Source organism: Pteropus alecto, unplaced genomic scaffold (assembly GCF_000325575.1).
Source record: "Pteropus alecto unplaced genomic scaffold, ASM32557v1 scaffold5, whole genome shotgun sequence".
NCBI classification, from domain to species: domain Eukaryota; kingdom Metazoa; phylum Chordata; class Mammalia; order Chiroptera; family Pteropodidae; genus Pteropus; species Pteropus alecto.
The window spans coordinates 19,016,754-19,037,778 of NW_006441953.1; the positions used below are offsets into that span (position 1 = coordinate 19,016,754).

Below are 21,025 nucleotides of genomic sequence, written 5' to 3' on the forward strand. Positions count from 1 at the left end.
CTGGAATAGGAATTAGAGGGCATTTTTTTCCTAGCAAGCTCTTGATTTCTACCCCACGCCCCCTCCCTCCATTAATCAGCTTTTGAAACGAGAAGCCCCTTTCAAAAAGTTTTTAGTATTTATGGCAGAATATCGCTTGTGGGAAGGTTGAGAGTTGAAATACATTCGTGGTGTTTCAGAGTACTTTTTACCTTAGCGTTTCTTCGAAGGTATAGGTGAATTTAACAATAGACTAGCAGTTGCGTTAAAATAATTTCTTGTCCAGTGGGTGTTTTCATTACTTAAGTACAGAGTTATTTGGATAATTCAGGCAAATACACGTCTGACTATCCAAATACGTTGTATAATTTTATCATTTTATTGTGTACGTGTTCAGAATCACTGTCAAGTCTTCTGTATAACTTTTGTGAATTTGTTCACCCCAAGTCCTTCATTTGTATTGCTTTCCAGGTATCTGTGTCTGGAATATAAGCCTGCATTGTAAGGGTGTGCTTTTTGATACCTTCCTATATATTAAATATGGAAAGCAGAAGTATGTTAACATTTTAATAGTGTAAAATTTTTAGTTTACAATGTTAGACTTTGGTTTTCTCTCTTTTTAAGCTGTTCTTTTTACCTTCCCGCCCTTCTAGCAAAACTTATAACTCATTAGAGCTACTTGTCACAGACTGTTTACAGCAGGAAGTAACTTTAAGCGAGTATAATGAGCTCCACTCAAGGGATGAAAAAGGGAGACCCTGAATTGGAAAGGTGACTTGTACAACCTGACACAGTTCACAGCTGGATTTAGAACCTTGATCTTTCTATTTTCACCCTTAGCCTCTTTTTCTATTACAACACACGGATTATGACTGTAGTTAAGAGTCATTACAACCTATTTTAATACCATTTATGATGGGTCGGTAAAGTAGGGAACACTTGGTTCTTGGTTCCTGTGAGGCAAAAATAAATTGCTTGTCATCTGGTTAAGATGCAAGTGATGTCTCTCACAAGAGTTCAGATTGGAACAAAATACACTAGGAAAGATTGAATTCACTTATTTGTGTGGATGTGCACCATTTAAATGCTTTTCTTGGGATTGATGGTCCCATGATAGGTACATGGAGTTGCTCCCTTTCTCTGGAAGATCAGATATCATTAGTAAAACTATGGACTTTATAGGTCTATGATGGTGACCTTATGATTCTCAGTTATTATATGACATCTGTCTGTAATGAAGCCCAAGTTCTGAGATATCTTGTGGGACAATTGTATGCTCATATCTATGTTACCTGAATGTCATTTCTCAGAAGTAATTTTCTTTAGTAGTGGTCTTACAAAGTTTATTAGTGCTCAGTTTTTTTGCTCATATTTCATGACTTAAAAAGTCACTTTTGACTGCTGTGGAAGCATGCAGATTTTTTAAGCTTTGATAGTTAGCAGGTGGTTTTGAGAGGATAGGCTGTTTAAGTCTTGTGAACACTGCCAAACATGGCTATACCATTTCCTCAGTACTGGGAAGGAAAGGTAATGCACTGGGAGATTTCACTCAGATTCAAACTCCCAAACTATATATAGCTTTATTTACTCTTGGTAAATTTTAACTTGGGGGTCAGGTAGAAAAGTTAAAAAGTTTATGTTACAAACTGACCTTATTCATTTCTCCGTCACAAAATTTTCCCTATAAAATTATTACCCAAAAGACATCCTGCTGTTGAAGTATAGAAAAAACTTTTTGAAAATAGGTATATTTTTCACTTTGACATTAGTTTCTGATACTACTTTCTGATCAGAGCTTTTGCTGTTAGTTGTGGAAATGTAAAAGAAATATACTAATAATATGATAACATATGTAGAGTACATACTGTGCTCCCGAAACTGTTCTAGGTGCTTTGTATGTATAAGTACATTTTTCACTACAGTCCTCTGGTGTAGGTGAGGTTAAGTAACTTGCCCCCTGGAGAACACAAGAATGGGTCATACATGAAGATATAAACAAAAAGGCAAAAAATTCCATGAAATTTTCACCCCTATCTTTAATCTCTAAATGAACTTTTAAAAAGATCTATATTTATTCACAGATATAAATTATAGTATTTAATATCAATGGGGTTTTTTTTTAAATACGTTTTGTGCTTTGGTTTTTATTTACTAAGAAATGTCATAAACTGTGAAATAGATCTCCTTTTCATTGGCTGCATAGTATTCCATTTGTAAAATGGTAACCATAACTTATTTAACCAATTTCTTGTTCAGTGATGCTTTGGTAGTTTCCCAGTCTTCATTATTCTGTAAGTGAAAAGTATGATAAACATGCTGTATGTACATATTTGCACACGTATATTCTCAAAAGATGTGCCTGGAAGTGAGATTGCCAGATAAAAAGCTATGCTTAGTTTAAATATTCTGATTTTGATGACCAGTTTACATCTTCCTTAGCAGTACTTTAGTTCCTGTTATTCTGCGTGCATTCAAAATTTTATGAAAAAACCTTTAAAGATAAGCAGTATTTATTGGGCATTTACTATGTTTCATGCACTGTATATGTTAACTTATTTAATTCTTGAAATAACCCACAGAGCATATGAGTAGCCACATTTTATAGGTGAAAAAAAAAATCTGTGGTCATATAGTTAAGAGCTGAATTAGGATTGAGCTGAGACAGTGTACAGAACCACATGTTCAACAACTGTCTTGTGTCTCTCCCTGCCAGTCTTATGACTCAGTGAAGGTAAGGCACTACTTTTATAGTTTTTAGGCATTATACCTCAAATAGTAAATCTTTATAACAATAAAACTTCTTTATAATAAGTGCCAGTTTAAAAAAAACATGCATATGTACAACAGTCTACACATGTTTATGAAGCATTGGCTTCAAACTCCTTTAACTGACCTTTAATTTTTATTTTCCCTCTCCCATTGAAGGTAGACAGTTCGAATCACAGGGAGCATTTGAAGGTGATTGAATTTGTCTTATGCATCTTTCCTGTTGGATTTCTTTAAGACTTTTATTGATAATTTTTTACTTTGCAGATTAGTGAATTGAGTACCTTGCCAGTGGTTATACATCTCAATGCTCTGTTTACTCTTATATCACAATTTACCCGCCCCCCAACATGGTCAGCAGTTGATCTTTGTGTTTTTAGAATGCATTTTATGCTTCCTGTGCTGTAGTGATTTTTGTTAATGATGTTTCTGATGAAGTAAGCCCCTGAAAAACATCTTTGTTAGTATAGATATTACTATAACAAAACATGGTGGTATTTGATTTACTTTGTCTATCACTTTGTATCCCCCATACTTTATAACCTTGAAAGGTTAGTTCCATATGTTAAGTGCCTGGTATTGTGCGAGAAGTATAGAAGTTTATTAAACTTTGTAGTCACATCTCATGTCCATCCGCCTCCCTGCCTCTTCCCGCCACCTGCCACGATAGAATACTAGAAACGTGAATTCTTTTTTTATTTAGATCAGATGTTCTTTATGTTCTCAGATCTTTAAGACATCCAGCCTTTGAACCATTTGTGGCTTTAGTGCTTCTCATTTTGCTGGGCATATTTCTCTCTACCCTATTATAAGCTGTTCCTCATTTACAACATAAATTTTTAATTAATGAACACCTTAGGTCAGAGGCAGAATGAGAGAAACAAAGAAAGGATAATTGGTGGCATATTTCAAAGATAGACCAAGAAGCCCAAGTTTTGAATTGTGAGACTTCACATTGTTTGGTTGGTTATTCTTTGGATTCTTTTCCCCTTTCTCTTTATGCCAGATTGTCTGAGAGACTTCCATCCTAGTTGGTATGTCCTTTGGTTCTGTATAAGAGCACTGGGATATCTGAAAAGTGTATGTGATTATATATGTTATCTATGTAAAAACCACATATAATAAGGCTTTTCTGTCTAAGTAAATGCCTATGGAATAGACTAGAATGATATATTTTAGGATAGGCAAGAACAAATGTAATTGGGTAGCTTATCGTTTCTATAATTGGAGAACCATCCTACCTCTTGCTAGGTTTAGCATTTTAGCTATATTGTACCAAGAGGACTTACTGTTGTTGCCCAGCCGATGTGCTATTATAGAGATTGAATAATCTTTTCCACTCTACTGATAATTGAGGTGTAGGAAATTTGTGTGTCTTGTGTGTTTTGAATAAGGAGCAGTGATGTGTTTTGTGGCTTGTGTCATAACTCCATGTTGCCTGACTGTTCAAGTCTGGATTCAAACACCTTGTGGCAAGTTGGTCTGCTATAGGACTTGGTCCAAAGTAAACTGGATTAGTAGAATGAATAGGCATAGATTTTATTTAAATTATGATTGTATTGGGGATCATCTCTAATAACTGGAAGTAGATACTAGAATTGAGTACTTGAAATTGACCTAAGTTTATTAGTGGCCATCTGCATAATTTTAAACAACTTAATAGTGTTTATCAGTGAAGTGTGTTTTTCATGGGCTGTGTTTCACTCTAGGTGACCAAATTGTACATAGGTTTACAAAGTATTTCCAATGATTTATTGTTACTATTAATGTCATGCAAGAATAAATAAAAACAAAAGAATAAGGAAGTTTTAATTTTAGTTTTTCTTATAGAGTAATATACGCTTGTTGAACAAAATTGGGAAAGTACTGGAAAGTATAGCAAGAAAACACAGCTATAATCCTTTAATTTATATTTCTATTACTCTGTAAGATGGAATTGTTTTTGCGTCCAGAAGCAATCTTCTTGCTAAATTTTGAACATACCTTCAGCGTAAAAAATACCTTTTTGCATAACTTGAAGGAGAATCTGGGAAAGATTGTAATGCCATCTTTATTTATGTATTTATTTTTTGCCTGATTTGGCCCTACCTTTTCCCTACCCTGTCTTCAGTCTAATTTCTAAGTAGGAAGGAGTTTTATTTGCTAAGTGTTGGAGAAAGGATTTTTATGGGAGAGGCCTGGAAAATCCTTGATTATAAGTTCTTTTTCATTATTTCTGCTACTTAATGTAATTCATTGAGTTTTATATCAGTTTATTCATTTGGTTGATTTCTTTCTGACTATAACACTGCTGTGAACATTTTACGTAAAATTCAGAATCTGAATTCTAAATTTATTTTGTTTTATTATTTTTTTAGGAAGGATCGAGATCGTGACCGTGATCGTGAAGATCGGTCTAAAGATCGAGACCGAGAACGTGATAGAGGAGATAGAGAGCGGGAGAGGGAGAAAGAAAAGGAGAAGGAATTGCGAGCTTCCACTAATGCTATGCTTATCAGTGCTGGATTACCACCTTTAAAAGCCTCCCATTCAGCTCACTCAACCCACTCTGCACATTCAACACATTCGACACATTCTGCTCATTCAACACACACCGGACATGCAGGACACACATCACTTCCACAGTGTATTAATCCATTTACCAACTTACCCCATACTCCTCGATACTATGATATTCTAAAGAAACGGCTTCAACTCCCTGTTTGGGAATACAAGGATAGGTTTACAGATATTCTGGTTAGACATCAGTCCTTTGTACTGGTTGGTGAGACTGGGTCTGGTAAAACAACACAGGTGAGTTATTGTATACCATGGTACATATTTTATTAATGTTTAAGTTTACTAAATGTTTATTTCTCATTGTCTACTGTCTGATAGGCCTTCTTGAAGAATAGCTGCTTTGGTATTTAGCATTTTTTAAGTGACTTAGAGAGTGGGAATCCAGTAGAGAGTACCTATTTTCTTGAGTCTGTGGGGGAAAATAGCAGTGCTATTTTTTTCCGGTTTTGTTATATTAAAGATAGCAGGGTGATGCTCTCCCATCCACTTTGACTCTGGGATAGTACAAATTTGGGGATACAGGGTTGTTTTCTAGTGCTTGGGTAGAGAGATCTGAACCATTGGAGTGGTTTTCATTTTAGTTCTTTTTTGTTTGTTTATTTTAAACCATGTGAATGTTATCATTTAAAAAAAAATAGAGCTAAATAAAATCTCTTTACTTGTGTCTGTCATCCATCTAGTATTCTCTACACACATCCACACACAAACTAAACATTTACTGGTATCTTGTTAGTAATATATCCAGGAAATTTTCAAACATGGATAAGCCATTATTTGCGGGGCCTAGGTAATAGACACCTAGGCTGCTTCCGATGGTGGTTTTGCATGGACAAGTTTATCTATTAGATAAATTCCCAGAAATAGAAATTTCTGGATCAGAGGATTGTTCATAATGATGGTACATATAGCCAAATAGCATTCTACAGGGAACATAGCAGTTTACCTTTCCATGAGCATGCATGACGACATGTGTGGGAAACCATTAGTGTGTACAGATCTCGTAGGTGAAAAATGGTATTTTATTGTAATATTTAATTTCCATTCTTGCTGTGAGTGAGGTTATGCATATTTTCATATGCTTGAGCCTAACCCATCAGTTAAAAATTTCTTAGATATTACACAGTAACAGTCCCTTGACATTGTAGGAAATTTGAGGAATTCAGGAAAGTGTTAAAATGAATATAATGGTTACTCACCTTGCAGAAATAATAATTTATTGTGTTTCCTGCTGGCCCGTTTTTTTATGTTTATGTACCTATGATACATGTTTATATTTGCGCATACTGCATATATGTTATCCTTAAGTTACATATAGCACAAATCTATCAATTTGAGTAGTTCATAAAGATGTTTTGAAGGCTGTACTAGCAATTAAAATAAGTTTTATTAAAGTCTGAGCCTTAAAGAGTATGATTTTCTTTTTAAGTGAAGGGAAAGTTAGTGTTGATATTATGAACTGAAACTTTATCACCTTATGGAAATTTAAGGAATTGAATACATGAAAAGATATTACTCTAAACTTCTTAATATAGTATTTTTAATAATGAATTCAGCTAGTTTAACTCATTTCATAGTATTAACAACACCCATTTAATCAGCAATTAGGTAAAACCAAGGCACTGTGTACTTGGTATGTATTATCTCATTTAAGTTTTTCAACATTCCTGCAAGGAAGTTGTTAATTACTGTTTTACAGATGAGCAGAATAAGGCTTAGATTTATGAGACTCTTAGGTTTAGTGAGTTTCTCTGGGTTACATGGTAGATTTAGGTGGGCTCAGTATTTAAAACTTTGTCCCTTTGTCTCATAGTCAAAGTTATATTATTTCGTACTGCTGTTCTCTGATCTTATATGGTTAACCTTATTTCAGAGATGAGTTCATTTAGTAGCAGTTAGTGTAGAAGAAGGTCAAGTCAACTCAGAACAAGATTATTTGAATTAATATTTGAGGTTTTTTTTGGTTCTTATTTAAGATACTTGAATACTCAGGATTGCAAGGCTTGGGAGATTTGAAGGGAAACTGAACAGTTAAATAGTAAATTTCACCCAAATGCTTTTTGGCATACTCTTATGTTAAATTTTGACTCAAAACCATTAAGAGTAATTAGTCATTTTTTGGTTATCTTTTTGGGTCTATTAGAAAAATGAAATCCTCCAAATGGAATCAAAAGTAATAACTTCAACTTTTGACTGAGTAAAGACATTTCACATTGCAACTTGGTATGCACTTATGATATCCACATATAAGAAACTACAGCTAGTTCAGCCAAGGGACAACATGAGCAAGGACACATTTAAAGAAGAGAAAGCATTACATGTCTTGGATAGAATATAGGATGTGTGTAAAGAGTGAGGTAGGGCAGGTGAGACTGGACAGGAGGTTGGGCCTTAATGTATCTTGCTATAGATCAGGGAGCCATCAGAACTTTTTAATGGGAAGGAGATGACAAGGATTTTTACAAAGTGTCTTGTTTGGTGAGAATGTCGATGACAGATTATGTAGGAGGTCTTAATGAAATTTTGACTCTGTAAAGGGTGGTAGAATGAAGAGGAAAAGATAGATTGGAGTAAGGATGTTACTATTTTTGAGTAGGAGGCATGGGAGGAATTAATATTTGGAGGAAGGTGAGAAATAGTTTTGGTTTTGAACTTGTTGAATTTGGGATACCAATAAAATATTCAAGTGGAAATGACCACTAAGTCAGGGATGGGAACTAGAGTTAGGATTGACATTTGATTGTAGGTAGTTACCAGATGTCAAGAGTAAATAAGACTGCTCAGGGTAATGTATAAAACAAGGAGACTAGTGGGTTGAGGATCAGTTTTTAGGAAGGTGGCTACAAATGGAAGAAGGGAAGAAGGTGAAAGGAAGGAATAGCTTTGCAAGATTTGATCCCTGGCTTGAACAGCTAGTACTGTATTTTCAGGACCTACTTCCCTTAATGCTATTCTTAGAAATATGAATAGATGAGATTGACTAAGCAGTTCTCCATATACTGCCTGGGAACCCTTGAAAGTCCTTGAAACCTTTTCAAAGGTCCTGGGATTTTCTTCGTACACTTCAAACAAAACAAATATTACAACACATTCAAAATAGAAGCAGATAAAAGAATCCAGCTGTCTCCTATTAAGCCAGACATTAGAAATAAGCAAAAATGTAAAACTACTCTCGCTAAATTTTTTTGGTTTAGAAAATGTACTTATTCATAGAAATTGTTTATGTTAACATAAGATGAGTTTTTGTTAAGAATTAATAAATATTTTAATTTTTCAGTTTTAATTTCCTATTATAGTAAATCTATTAGTTGTTTGGCATCCTAGATTATTTTAAGAGTATTAGAGTTCCTGAGATCAAAAGTTCAAAATTGCTGAATTAGCCAGAACATTATATATTTTGTTTTTTAAAGTGGGAGTAAGCTCTCCATTTCACTGGAGTGAACTTGTGAACATTCTTGCCTTGAGAATTCTGAATTAATTTTAGATAGCTTTACTTGACCAGTAAATGTTTTTTTGAATTTTATTTTATTTGGTCTTATAAAGTACATTTTGCCTTTGTGAGAGACTTGCTGAGATGAAGATATATGTAAAGCCTTGCTGGAAAACTTAAGCATTGGTCTTTGGATTTGCAGACCCAGAGGGCCACTTCTCTTTTAGTTGAGTATTTTTGTTCATTTAAATGCATTGGTATGTTCCTAGAGAAGCAGCATAATAACCCTCCCCCTTTCAGATACTTGTCAGTGACAATACATCCCCAAATTGCAGAAGTAAGCTAACAAAAATGTAGTAATAGTATGCAACCAATATTATTCAGTTATTATAAAAATTCTGTACCCCCAAAATCCCCCCAAATGCATTTCTTCTAGCATTAGAGCCTGATAGGCTCTTAGAGGCTTTGCTGGAGACCCATCACGTATGTTAATGGATTCCCATTTAATGTAAGCACTTAAGATATTTTTCCTCCCTCCCCGCCCCCCAAGTAAGTGAATGGAGAACCATGAAATTGGAGGATCTGTTAGCTTCTATTGATAATGGAGCAGAGAGGAAATGCCTTGTCATCATGGCAATCGACCAACTTATACTAGGTGTTTTTTTCCTTCTTTTTCCCTTGGCTGCCCTTCTTTAGGGAAGTGCTGCTTCTCTCGGTCATCTTGAATCTGAGATGACAGTTAACTAGAATTGACTTTTAATGTGGTACCTAAGGTGCTGCCATTGTGCGTACCTCACCTGAGGGGAGAAGGATAGCGGTTAGGTTCTGCCTGCTTTTAATTCAAACATTATTTGAATTGAATTTGAAGATAACAGCTTTATAATTGTAAGTAGATGATTTCTACTTTCACCTGCATTTTGTAACTCAAATTATATAGGAATTTATAGTTTCTTAGAATATTTTTGGACACTAACCTTTGTTATAAAGTAGAATTTTTTATAAGTTGAATTTTTTGCAGCGCATAGAATAGTAGTTAATAGTAGAAGTTGATACTAGAGCATGTATCCAGCAAAGCCTCTGGACCTAGCCCACTCGAGTACAGTTACGTCATGTTAGTATTATACATGACCTTTCCTTGGCTGAGTGCTCATGCTATTATAAGTTTGAGTCATAAATAATAATTTGTGTTGAGCCTAATTGAATTTTTTCAATTACTAGAATGAGGTAAAACACTTTATGTTAACTATATCTGATATGCAGGCAGAGTAGAATTAATTTAAATGTGAAATTATTTGATAGATTCCACAGTGGTGTGTGGAGTACATGCGATCATTACCAGGACCCAAGAGAGGAGTTGCCTGTACCCAACCCAGGAGAGTGGCTGCAATGAGTGTGGCTCAGAGAGTTGCTGATGAAATGGATGTGATGTTGGGCCAGGAAGTTGGTTACTCCATTCGATTTGAAGACTGCAGTAGTGCAAAAACCATTCTTAAGTAAGTACTATCTTTAAAAATGGACACTTTCTCTTAGTTTTCTGCCACTAGACAGGAAACTTTGCTAGTGGAGTCTTGAGTCATCCACATTTAGAATAGTCCAAAACGATAAGACTTTTTAGACTTATTAGATAATACTTTAATGTGGATTCTTTTTCTTGATAGTAATATATATAGCTATTAGTAGACGTTGAAGTTCAAAGCTCAGATTTTAGTTACCTGGTGCTTTATCTTAGGTGAAATGTTATATGATTTAAATGTGATAGAAAAGTAAAGTGACATCTTAGTAAAAGACATTAAGTTTAGAATGATGTATGGGATGGATTAGGATTTATTTGGGGAAGAGGGCTTTTAATGTTAATTATACGCTAATACCATGCATATGTTATGAGCTAAAAGGAGGATTGTCTTTTCTGTGATATACTCTTAGAATTCTCAGTTCTCACTCTTCATAATATTGTTGTGCACGTGATTGACTACCATATTGAGCTTCCTAACATTTCCTTTGACTTGTATATTTTTTTATCCTTATCTTACACTTTTCATTCTGCATGACTAGAAATGTATGTAATTCTCTTGAAAATCTTCTTTTGTTCTGTTTATTTTGTATGTATGCGAAATATAAATCACATATGAATCATTTAAAAAAATTTTTTTTGTCATGATGCAGTCTTCCCAGAGGTTGTTTCTAGAAGACAGTTTTGGAGGAAAATGTTACATGGGCAATGACATGAGCCTTTGATAGCAGGATTATGAATAGTGTTATGGAGTAAAATGACATATTAAATTTTTCATGTATTAGATCTTTAAATTCATGAATTCAGTATCAGTTTTAATAACAGTTGGAGTTAAGTGTTTACTTAAGTCAGCTCGTCTATGACTTTATGAGGCATGTTTTTGGCTTAAACCTTAATCTTCATTGAAGAAATCTTCAGTGATACATTACTGATTAGTAGTAATTACAGTATAATTGACAAAAGAATTACATAAGCAAAATCAGCTCATGGTTTTCTATTTAAAATACAAATAATGTAAATGACTGGATAATAAAAGGCAGATTTAACTTATTTTTAGGAGGAATAATATTCTGATATATGATTCACTGCATTGAACTTTTCTTGGTAAGCCACAGTTGAGCAGGGAGAAAAGAATTTGGATATTGGGAGGTGAGAAAGTTATATGCAGTATTGGGGAAAAATGTGTGTGGGGTGGGGTAGGAAGTGGTAGGCTTTCAAAAGATGTTTGCTTGTGAAAAATTTCGGTTCATTTGCTAGGGAGTAACAAGTAACATAAATAGATCGGTTAGCTCAAAATGAAAGTACTTTTGGCATTGTGATTTTTTTATGGAATAGTTTCCAGAGGCTACAACCAAATTAAAAAATTATTCCAGAGTAAGGTTATTGGCATTTCTTGGAGAATCTTTTGAAGGAGCTAGAAGCTAACCTAGTGGTGTTTTTAAATGATGTTAAGTCCTATTTAATAGTATGGGGCTAGTTGTAGTTTTGACTGATGGGAATGGTTCATTCATTAAAAAGTGTTTTATGAATCCCTAGATATATTTTATATAGTCATCTATCAACCCATATCATGAGAACACAGATGTTAGAAACAGCTAAAGCCTTAACTTAATGAGGATCAGCTATATAGTTAATTGGGTAGGAAGAGTGATTGACTACATCAGACAACTATCAATACCTTCTATTAATTATTATCATATTCTTATGTATTTATTTCAAATGCTTATAGATATCCATTGTGTAGCCAGAAGCCTTTAAGTTTTCACCATAAAAGGTTGATAAAGAGGACTAACTTCAGAAGCTTTTGCCTTAGGGACTCAGAATGTAACCATGTCCTTTTTGATTTATTGTTGATGATAAACAAATATTATTTAAATTAGTTTGAGAGTTCTAGATAAATAAGTTTAAGTCATCTCTACAGATTAAGGGTCCAGAGATAGTTTCTTCAATGTATGGGGACACGCACATATATATATAAATTTTAGGTTCTAGGTCTAATATTGTACAATTTTCAGAGAATTTGTACAAATGAGTACACACTCTTGTTAGAACAGCTTTAATTACCTATCCAGTCACAGTAGACAAGTTAGTGCAGAACCACCACTGCTATATAAATGGTTTTTCCTTTTCGTTTGTTGTGTTTGCCTGCTTTAATTTTTTTCCCCCTGAAGTGTTCCTTTTGCCATCTTAGAATGGAAATTATGAAAAAAGGGGTTGGGGCTAAAGAAGAACAGACCAGTTAGTGAAAGATATGTTGCCAAATTTGTGACCAGTTGGTGAAAAACAATTCATTTTAATGTAAGGAAGAAGAGGTTGATAGACTAGCTGTGGACTTTAAGAAACACATTATAGTTAGGGTTGTAACTAATGAAATACATCTTTTTTTTTTTTTTTTTTTTTTTTGATGGAGCCGACAATTCTTTAAGGAATAAAACGGTTATATAGTCTTGAACCTTCAGAAAAACATAATATTTAAGATTGTTTGATAGCCAATTTCACTGTTATTTTAGATGATGTTTCTTTTTTGTTTTTTTCCTCTTGATGCAAAATTAGTGATCTGTTTTGATATTGAGGGAACCTAGTAATTTATACAAGTACTGTTTGATTCACAACTGAATACCTTCTGTATATCAGACAGTGCTGGGTACAGTAATAAAAAGTATATCTGGTTTCTGTCCCCACGCGGTAAATAAAAAGTAAAGGTAAAATTTCAAATTGTGATTAGGCTTCTGAAATAGAATATTGGGGTTTATATGAAAGCATGATTTGAGAACTCAGTTTAGATCGGAGAAGGCAGAATTTAATTTAAGTTGGCCTGAATTGAAAGTAATGATTTGCTAGAGTAGGGAGGGTTTGAGATACAGGGTGCAGAATGTTCTAGGCAGATGGAACAGCATTTTTTTTTTTTTACTTTATTTCTGAAGGGAAAAATAATTGTTACTTGAGAAGGCATTAGAGTCTCTACATTTAAAGTATCCAGCTGATTTGTGTAAATTAACATTTCCATGCCAGATCACTTTTGAGATGTAGAACTGGTTTATGGACAGTATGGATGGTCACAGATTGGTTTCTTTATCTCTCTTGCCTTATCAGAGAGAGTATAAACTCTTTGGGAATGGAGATTATGTCTCTATATGCTTGCTTTGTGCACGGAACCTTTTTTTAAATAAAAAAATGAGGAAATGGAAGGGAGAAGTGTAAAATTTGTCACTACAATAATAGACTCTAGGAGAATTTTCAGTATAACCATGAAAAAGGGGTAAGTTTTTCATGGAAAGACATTTTTCCTGATTTGTTCAAACTTCTTTTGGTGGAGAGGAAGGTATATATAGTGACAGGGCAATTTGGTATACATACTTTGCTTTTATTCTAAGTCGTTTGCCTTTGAGTATCAGATTCATTTCAATTTTGGAATCTGTCACAAGACTAAGGACCCAATCTGGGAAATCTGGGGTAATGTTTATGAAGCAGAATATATTGTAGGTCTCTCAGAGACACCTGTTTATTAGTTGTCTGTACCATGGTGAGATGTTTATCTTATATATAACTTCAGGACACGCTGCTAGATAATCAGGAAAAGTTAAAGACAGGATGTGGCGTTCAAATCTATAATTGAGTGACAGTGAGAAATGAACAGTCTTGGGTTTCAAAGTGGGATAATCCGTAAAACTTAAGAGAAGTTCGAACAAACCAGTTAAAGAAGTGCTGCTTTACACAGTGTGGATTCGAAACTTATGGATTTTTTTTTTTTTTAATCTCCAAAAGGCAATCTAGGCAAGAAGATGAAAGGAACCCAAAAATATTTAGCAAATGTAGAAGCCTAGGGCAAACTGCTGCAGCGAGCTGGCTGGTACAGAATCTTTAAGGTTGACATTGGGAAGGATTTACCAAGCATTGCCATAGCAGATTTCCACACTTTGGGGGCCCTGGAAACAACAGTTTGAAGCACAAACTGCGTAAGACCTACATAGAGATTCCAGAGTGGTTTCCAACAAGGCAGACTCATTTTAAAATAGATGACTTGAGAAGAGAATCAAATGGAAATAGATCCTAGAACACTGACTTCAGGATCGCAGTGCCTTAGTTGTGTACTACTCCTGCCACTTACTAGCTATGATCTTGGTTACATTGATTAAATTCCTTCTGCTTAGTGCTTTTCTGAAGATGGAGCTGGTAACTATTTCATAAGATTGTTTTAAGATCAAATAAGTTAATTTGTGTAGAGCCCTTAGTAATTCCTGTCACCCAGCAAGCGCTAAGACAACATTGCTACTGTTGCTGCTGCTGATAGTGATGGTAGATTCCCAGTTTGAGAAATTATTGGATCTTGTTAACCAGTTAACTCAGTTATCTCAGTTAATTAGAAAGGGGCTTATAAAACCAATTTAATGAAGTTCCTTTTAACACAACAATTGAATTATAATTTGAAGGTTTTTAACTTGAACTTTGACATTACTTGTCACTATGAAATGAATGAATGAATCCAAATATTGTTTTAAGGCTGACAGTGAGATGTGGAAACAGGCCTGGTACTTTAAAGATCATTAATTATACAGACATTAATTATAAACTAATTTATTGAACATCTGCTACATGGTAGGCTTTGTTCTAATTCAAGTGTAGCACTGAAGTTAAAGACAGTTTTACTGGATATTTAGAAAGAGGTGGCAATAAAGAATAAATGTGGCTTGTTCACCACTTATGTGGTTCCTATCAGAAAGACTAAAAAAAAATCACTTGCTCTAGAATTAGATTTTATTGGCTTTGTTAATTCATAGAAAGCTAACTTGATTTCCTAAAGGTCTTCATATATTATTACAGTTGACCTTTGTGTTTATCCTTAAACACAAGGAATTAGTTATAGAAAGCTCTCTGTTTACAGTGCCAACATCTTTAAACATATAAAATAGAACCTACATATTCTAGCTCTCTGTAAATTCTGTTGTGAGGATGGTAGAGCATTTCTTTCAAAATTTGAGGAATGGATAGTGTTTTGAAAAGTGATTTAGTTGCCTTTTTTATCTGTTGTTAGTTTCTTAAGCAATTCTTTTGCTTGATTAGACATCTAACTCTGAAACATATGCCAAATGTGTTTTGGCCATTTGCAGAAATAAAGCTGTATGCCTTGGTTGCTGATTTTAAGCATTTCTGCTAAGAACCATGAGGCTATACATAGTACAAGTGGGGCTTCATATTTTCTGTCTGCTTTCTTTTTGTCCTTTTTTTGGTATTGGAAATGCATTAAAACATTAAAGATTGCAATTTAACTCAAGATACTATATTGTGCCTTTTCATGTGACTGTTTTTTTGGTATTGGAAATGCATTAAAACATAGATTCCAATTTACTCAAGATACTATATGGTGCCTTTTCATGTGACTCCTCATAATCAATATGATGCTATATGTAGTGCTATTGTGACTGTAGTAAGATTAGTGTTGCATCATACTGTGTAATGCTTTTGCTAATAATACATCAAATTGAACTTGAGCCTATATAAATCTTTGTTTATCCCATTACCAATGAAAGGAACGTTAAGTACATAAAGGAACTGTGCTAGTGTCACTGGCTCTTTTACTTGGTTGAAGGAGGTAAGCTGTGAAGCAATTAAGAAAGTAGTTTGAGTGTCACATGAATTGGAGAGGTATTTCAATTGAGATGACAAAGATTGAGAGACTTTGTTGATAGGAAGATTAGGTTTCAAATAGAGTAGAAGTTCCCATGCCTTGGTTTACAGCATACCTAATGTCTGAGTAATTTTTTTCATGGTACCCCAGGCCTAAAGAAATAACTCAGAATTCCATTTGTTTAGTAGTTCCTAACAAGTTAAGTATTTATGTTCTAACGGCTTAGTAGCCTTTTAAACAAATACATGTAAGTTGAAAGAAAAATCCAGTGTTTTAATTTCATTCTTAATCACCATTATTTCCTAATACGATGTCTGTGCCAATTAAATATGGGCAGTTTCTTAAACCTTGGAATCAGATTGGATACTGCCACCTTTATTGTTCACTGATTTTTGCCTTATACACTTGACTCTTGAACGCGGGGGTTAGGGGTGCTGGTCGGTCATGTTCATCATCAGTCATGTCCAACTTGAGTTGTCTCTCAGTATCCACAGGGTATTGGTTCCAAGAACTCCCCCCCACTCCCCCCACTACCAAAATTTATAGGTGCTCAAGTCTCCATATAAAATGGAGTAGATCAGTGCTTGTAGTTTGTCCTCTGTATCCATGGACTCCGAGCCTTAGATGGAAAATAGTTCAGGTATTTATTGAAAAAAAGATCCATATAATAAGTGGACCTATGCAGTGCAAAACCATGTTGTTCAAGGGTCAACTGTACTTGCCTTTTATCACAAATATGAAAAATTCAGCTTTTCAAAGATAACATCAAAAGGAGTATAGCATGATGTGCAATTGAAACTCTGAACTACCTCATGCTAACAGTCCTGTGGTAGCACATTTGAGTATGGAAAACAGTAATATAAGTTGTTTTGAAGCATTAAGGCAGAACATATTTATTCTCTGGAAATAGGCTAACAATTATATACCCAAAAGTAGTTTATTCTTTTGACTGGATATATAGTTATACTCCGTTGAACGATGGGGTGCATTCCGAGTAATAGGTCATTAGATGATTTCATTGTTGTGCAAACATCATAGAGTGTACTTACACGAACCTAGATGGTATAGCTTACTGCACACCGAGCTACATAGTATGCCACTTTCATGTGTGCAGTATGTTGTTGACCGAAATATCGTTACGTAGGTGCATCACAGTACATCGATACTAAGATTACATAGTACTCGGATTATGTTAGGGGATTATACATAAACTGTCCATTAGGAGATCTTAATACTGAACCACAAAATGTCTTGTTTTTTTTTAAGCTGCTGTGTTCACAGGGATCAGGTTTGCGAAATTGTCTTAATTTCATAGAACTATGTAAATTGAAAAATATAGTGCTAGCCATTTGGATACACAGAAGATATTCTTAAATTAGTGATGAATTTAAAAATAGCTAGATCACTTAAAAGAGGTAAATAACTTCACATTTTAAACTGACCTCTATATTTAGAGTAGATGATCAATTCTTTTTTTTTGTACCTGTGGCGTACAAGAGTAACTGATACTGGAAGAAATTGTTTTGATGTTGGAAGGTAATTTGATGACTTTTATCTGTAGCTATTGAATAAGTATAATGGCATTCACTGAGCATATTTGAAAATTGTTTGCTTTTTTTGGTAATCAGCCATTTCATAGTGTTGTCATTATGAAGGATGGTTAGGGTGTTCAGTCTCACCATATTTAGTAGTGAAAAGAGCTGTTTTATAAAATCACTATGCTATATATAGTTTTGTCTTCTAAAATAGTTCCTGATAAGTGAAAGCTGTTTAGCTTTGTTCTTCTGTTTCTTACTGTTGTCATTCAAAAAGTATTTTACTCATAAGGGCTATAAACAAAAATATGTTACATGGCAGGGAAAATAAAAGTGAATAAATCTTTCGGTCATAGTCTCTTTTAGAAGTCTTGATCTATTATAACTGAAGAAATTAACTATGCAGAAACGTGTTCGTGCAGGCATTTTAATGTGGATAGCTTTTCTTTAATAGAGGCATTCATGTGACTTGACTGGATTGTAGTGGATTTACCACTAAAAACTTAGTGGTAAATAGAAAATTTATACAAATCTTAAATATTTCATTTATATTTAAAACCTCTGCATCATTTATCAATCTATTTATATAGGACCAACACCATTTCCTTGAATATGGGCCCTCTGTTTGGAATTCCAGTATGCAGTAAAATGTCTAGTTCTTAAGGTGGGATTTAAACTTCAAACATTTGTAAAATACATTTGTAAATTCCAGACCCCTTTCACTTTTTTATATAGTTACTACCCATTTGACTGTGTGTGTCTGTGTGTGTGTTGATAGTTTTTCAGGCTTTTCTGAAGTATACAACTTAGGATAGATGCTGTTCTCTTTTCTGTGCTAAGAGTAATTGCATTTATCCAACTGGTAAGGATAAATGTGGCTTTACTACAAAATGTTTTAGAGAGGGTAATGTTATTCTAATTTATCAGGTGAAACAGTATAGTGTAGAATTCTACTCTATTGAATACTTAAGTGCCAGGCAGTTGGTGTACTAGGTGCATTATATACATTGTTTATTTTAATTTAATTAATAGCCACCATATTATTTTACTAGTGGCACATTAGAGAAGTTGACTCGTTCAAGGTCAGATACCAGTAAGAAAGCAAGGACTTGAACCTAAGGATATGCTCTTAACGACTGTGTATGTTGCTTCTTTCCATCTTCATCCTCATCTCCATGTGTATTTGTAATGCTTTCCTAGGTAATAGGGAAAGCAGTAAATCTAATTACTCAGATTAAACAATGCCAGTCATTTATAATACCCTTGGAGCAGATACCACGAATTTCTTTGGGTCGTACTGAGTCAAGTGTTTGATTATTTAGACACATAGTTTTTATTTATCTGCATATTTAGTTAAGCCTTGATAAAGCTTATGCTTTGAAAGGTAACCAGACCCTAACAGTAATGGAACAGCACTTCCTAACTAGGATTTTCAGAACAAAATAACTTTTTCACCGTTTATAGAAGCATTGTTTCAAGACACATGACTGCCGATTTCACTTACATTGTATTTTGGAGATGATTCTAGAACAGTAAATATAAAGTTGCCTTATTCTTTTTAATAGCTGTGTAGTTTGTTATTTAACTGATTCTATTGATTGGCACAAAAATTTGCAGTTTTTGTTATCAAAAATTGCTGCTGCCCTCGTTAGTACCCTCCTACTGCCTTGTACACACATTTTTCCACACATGCACCGGTGTACGTCTGTGAAATGAGTTCCCTAAAAATAAAATTGGTTGGGTCAAAGGGCATATTTGAATTTTATTAGTTGTTTCTAGTTTGCCCTCCATAGAGATTTTATCTACTCTGACCAGTAAGGAATGAGCAAATGAGCGTCTGTTTTTGTTCCCTTGCCAGTACTACATTGTGGAATTTCTTTTTGTCAATATTGTAACTGAAAAATGGAATCTCTTTATGATTTTAATTTGCATTTCTTTTGTATGAAGTTGAGCATCTTTATGAACCATTTGTATTTCTTTTTGGAATCCGAGACTAGCGCTTTTTTCATCTTTCCCAGAAGTATTGCTACCTGGTTGATAGTTATTTGTGAGTTGCTATTTTGAATGCATCCCAATAACAGAAAAAGTAAATTTGAAAAAAATGTATTATAGGATTGATGAAATTTGATATCTGTTCATATTCTTTGCCTATCTTTTTATGATTGGTTAACTTTTTTCTTATTGATTTTTAGGAGCTTTTAACAAAATTAGCATTCTGGGTATAAGATGCAATTTTTGTCCAGTTTGTCATTTGTTTCTTTGCTTTGTTTATACTTCATGCCATGCAGAAACCTTGAATTGCGTACAAGTATTTAATTAACCACTTATTTTAACACTGGATTGTGCATTATACCTTGCCTAAGATTGTTTTAAATAATTTAATCCCTGTATTTTAGAATGTTTTCGTTTCAAACATCTTTGATCAATCAGGCATTTGGGAGGGGGGAGGTAAGGTTCAAGAAAGGGATTCAGGAAGGCTCTTCCTTTTTCCCTCCCTCCCTCAACCCTTCCCCCATACACCTGCACCAAATAACATAGCACTATGTTATTTGCTTCCCCACGAAGACCCATAACTTGAGCATTAGTCACTGACATTCATTAAAATTATGAATAATATATAGTTTATTTAAAAATTTTCTGGCATTTTGGAAAACATTTTTCACCTTTCTGTGGATATTTTTTCCTTTATGATTTTTGTTTTAACTGGACAATGAGATGTTTTGAAAATTTATAAATATATAAAAACACAAAACTATAAACAAGTAACGCATGTGCAGTACATAATATTTTGCCATGCTTTATTTACATCACAGTTGGTCATGTTGACTGGGATCGGGGTTGGCGATTGGCTTGTAGTTGTACGATGTTGTCTGTGTGAGCCATTTGCAAAAGTATTTAAGCTAAGTTGATAGTACTCAGTACACTAGGTTTTTTTGCTTTACTTTGTTTTATTCATTAAACGTCGTGGTTGGAAATATGAACTATTTCTGACTTAATCCAAGGATGTTTTGCTGCTTTTGGAGTCTGCTTTGCTCAATCTACCTCTTCTGCCTCTTGTTTAACTTGATTTGAACTAGTGCTTCTCATTTTTGCAAGCATCAGAATCACATGAAAGCTTGGTAGAACAGATTGTTATGCACCACCTTCAAAATTTCTGATTAAGCAGGTCAGGGATGAGACCCAAGTTTTGTATTTCTGACCAGTTCCTAGGTGATGCAGATGACTTCTTTAAGTGAGTCTGTCCCAAAACAGAAAAAACTGTAGATAATAGGATACCCGGTAAAAGGCAGACTTTGGCTGTCCTATGCAATTTTTTTTTTACTAGACCATTATTGAAACTTCAAAATTATATAATCACAGTTTTATTTTTGTGACACTCTATTCTTGTGACTTACCTTTTATCCTGGGTATTTCATTACTACTATAAAACTTAGTAAAACTTGACTTGGGTAAAGGAAAATGGCTGTAGTTTTTACAGGACCACCAGTTACCTGGTTATGCCTTTTCTATTCCCTGTTTCAGGTACTGTTTTTTTTTTTTAAAGAGCAAAGGGCTTCATCTAAGAGTACAGCAAATCATCAGGTAGCTTTTTGTTATACATAAACACACACACCCTCCCCCCT

General features: G+C 34.2%; 1 protein-coding gene across 2 annotated transcripts in view; it reads left to right on the forward strand.

Annotated features, from left to right (window-relative positions):
- Window positions 1-21,025, forward strand: part of DHX15 (DEAH-box helicase 15) — a 51,078-nt gene that overhangs the window by 1,059 nt on the left and 28,994 nt on the right. For both annotated transcript variants that reach the window (XM_006918956.3, XM_025051701.1), the window contains exons 2-3: window positions 5,103-5,538; window positions 10,031-10,224. In XM_006918956.3, coding sequence (XP_006919018.1) covers window positions 5,103-5,538; window positions 10,031-10,224 — 630 coding nt within the window. The remainder of the gene's footprint in view (window positions 1-5,102; window positions 5,539-10,030; window positions 10,225-21,025) is intronic.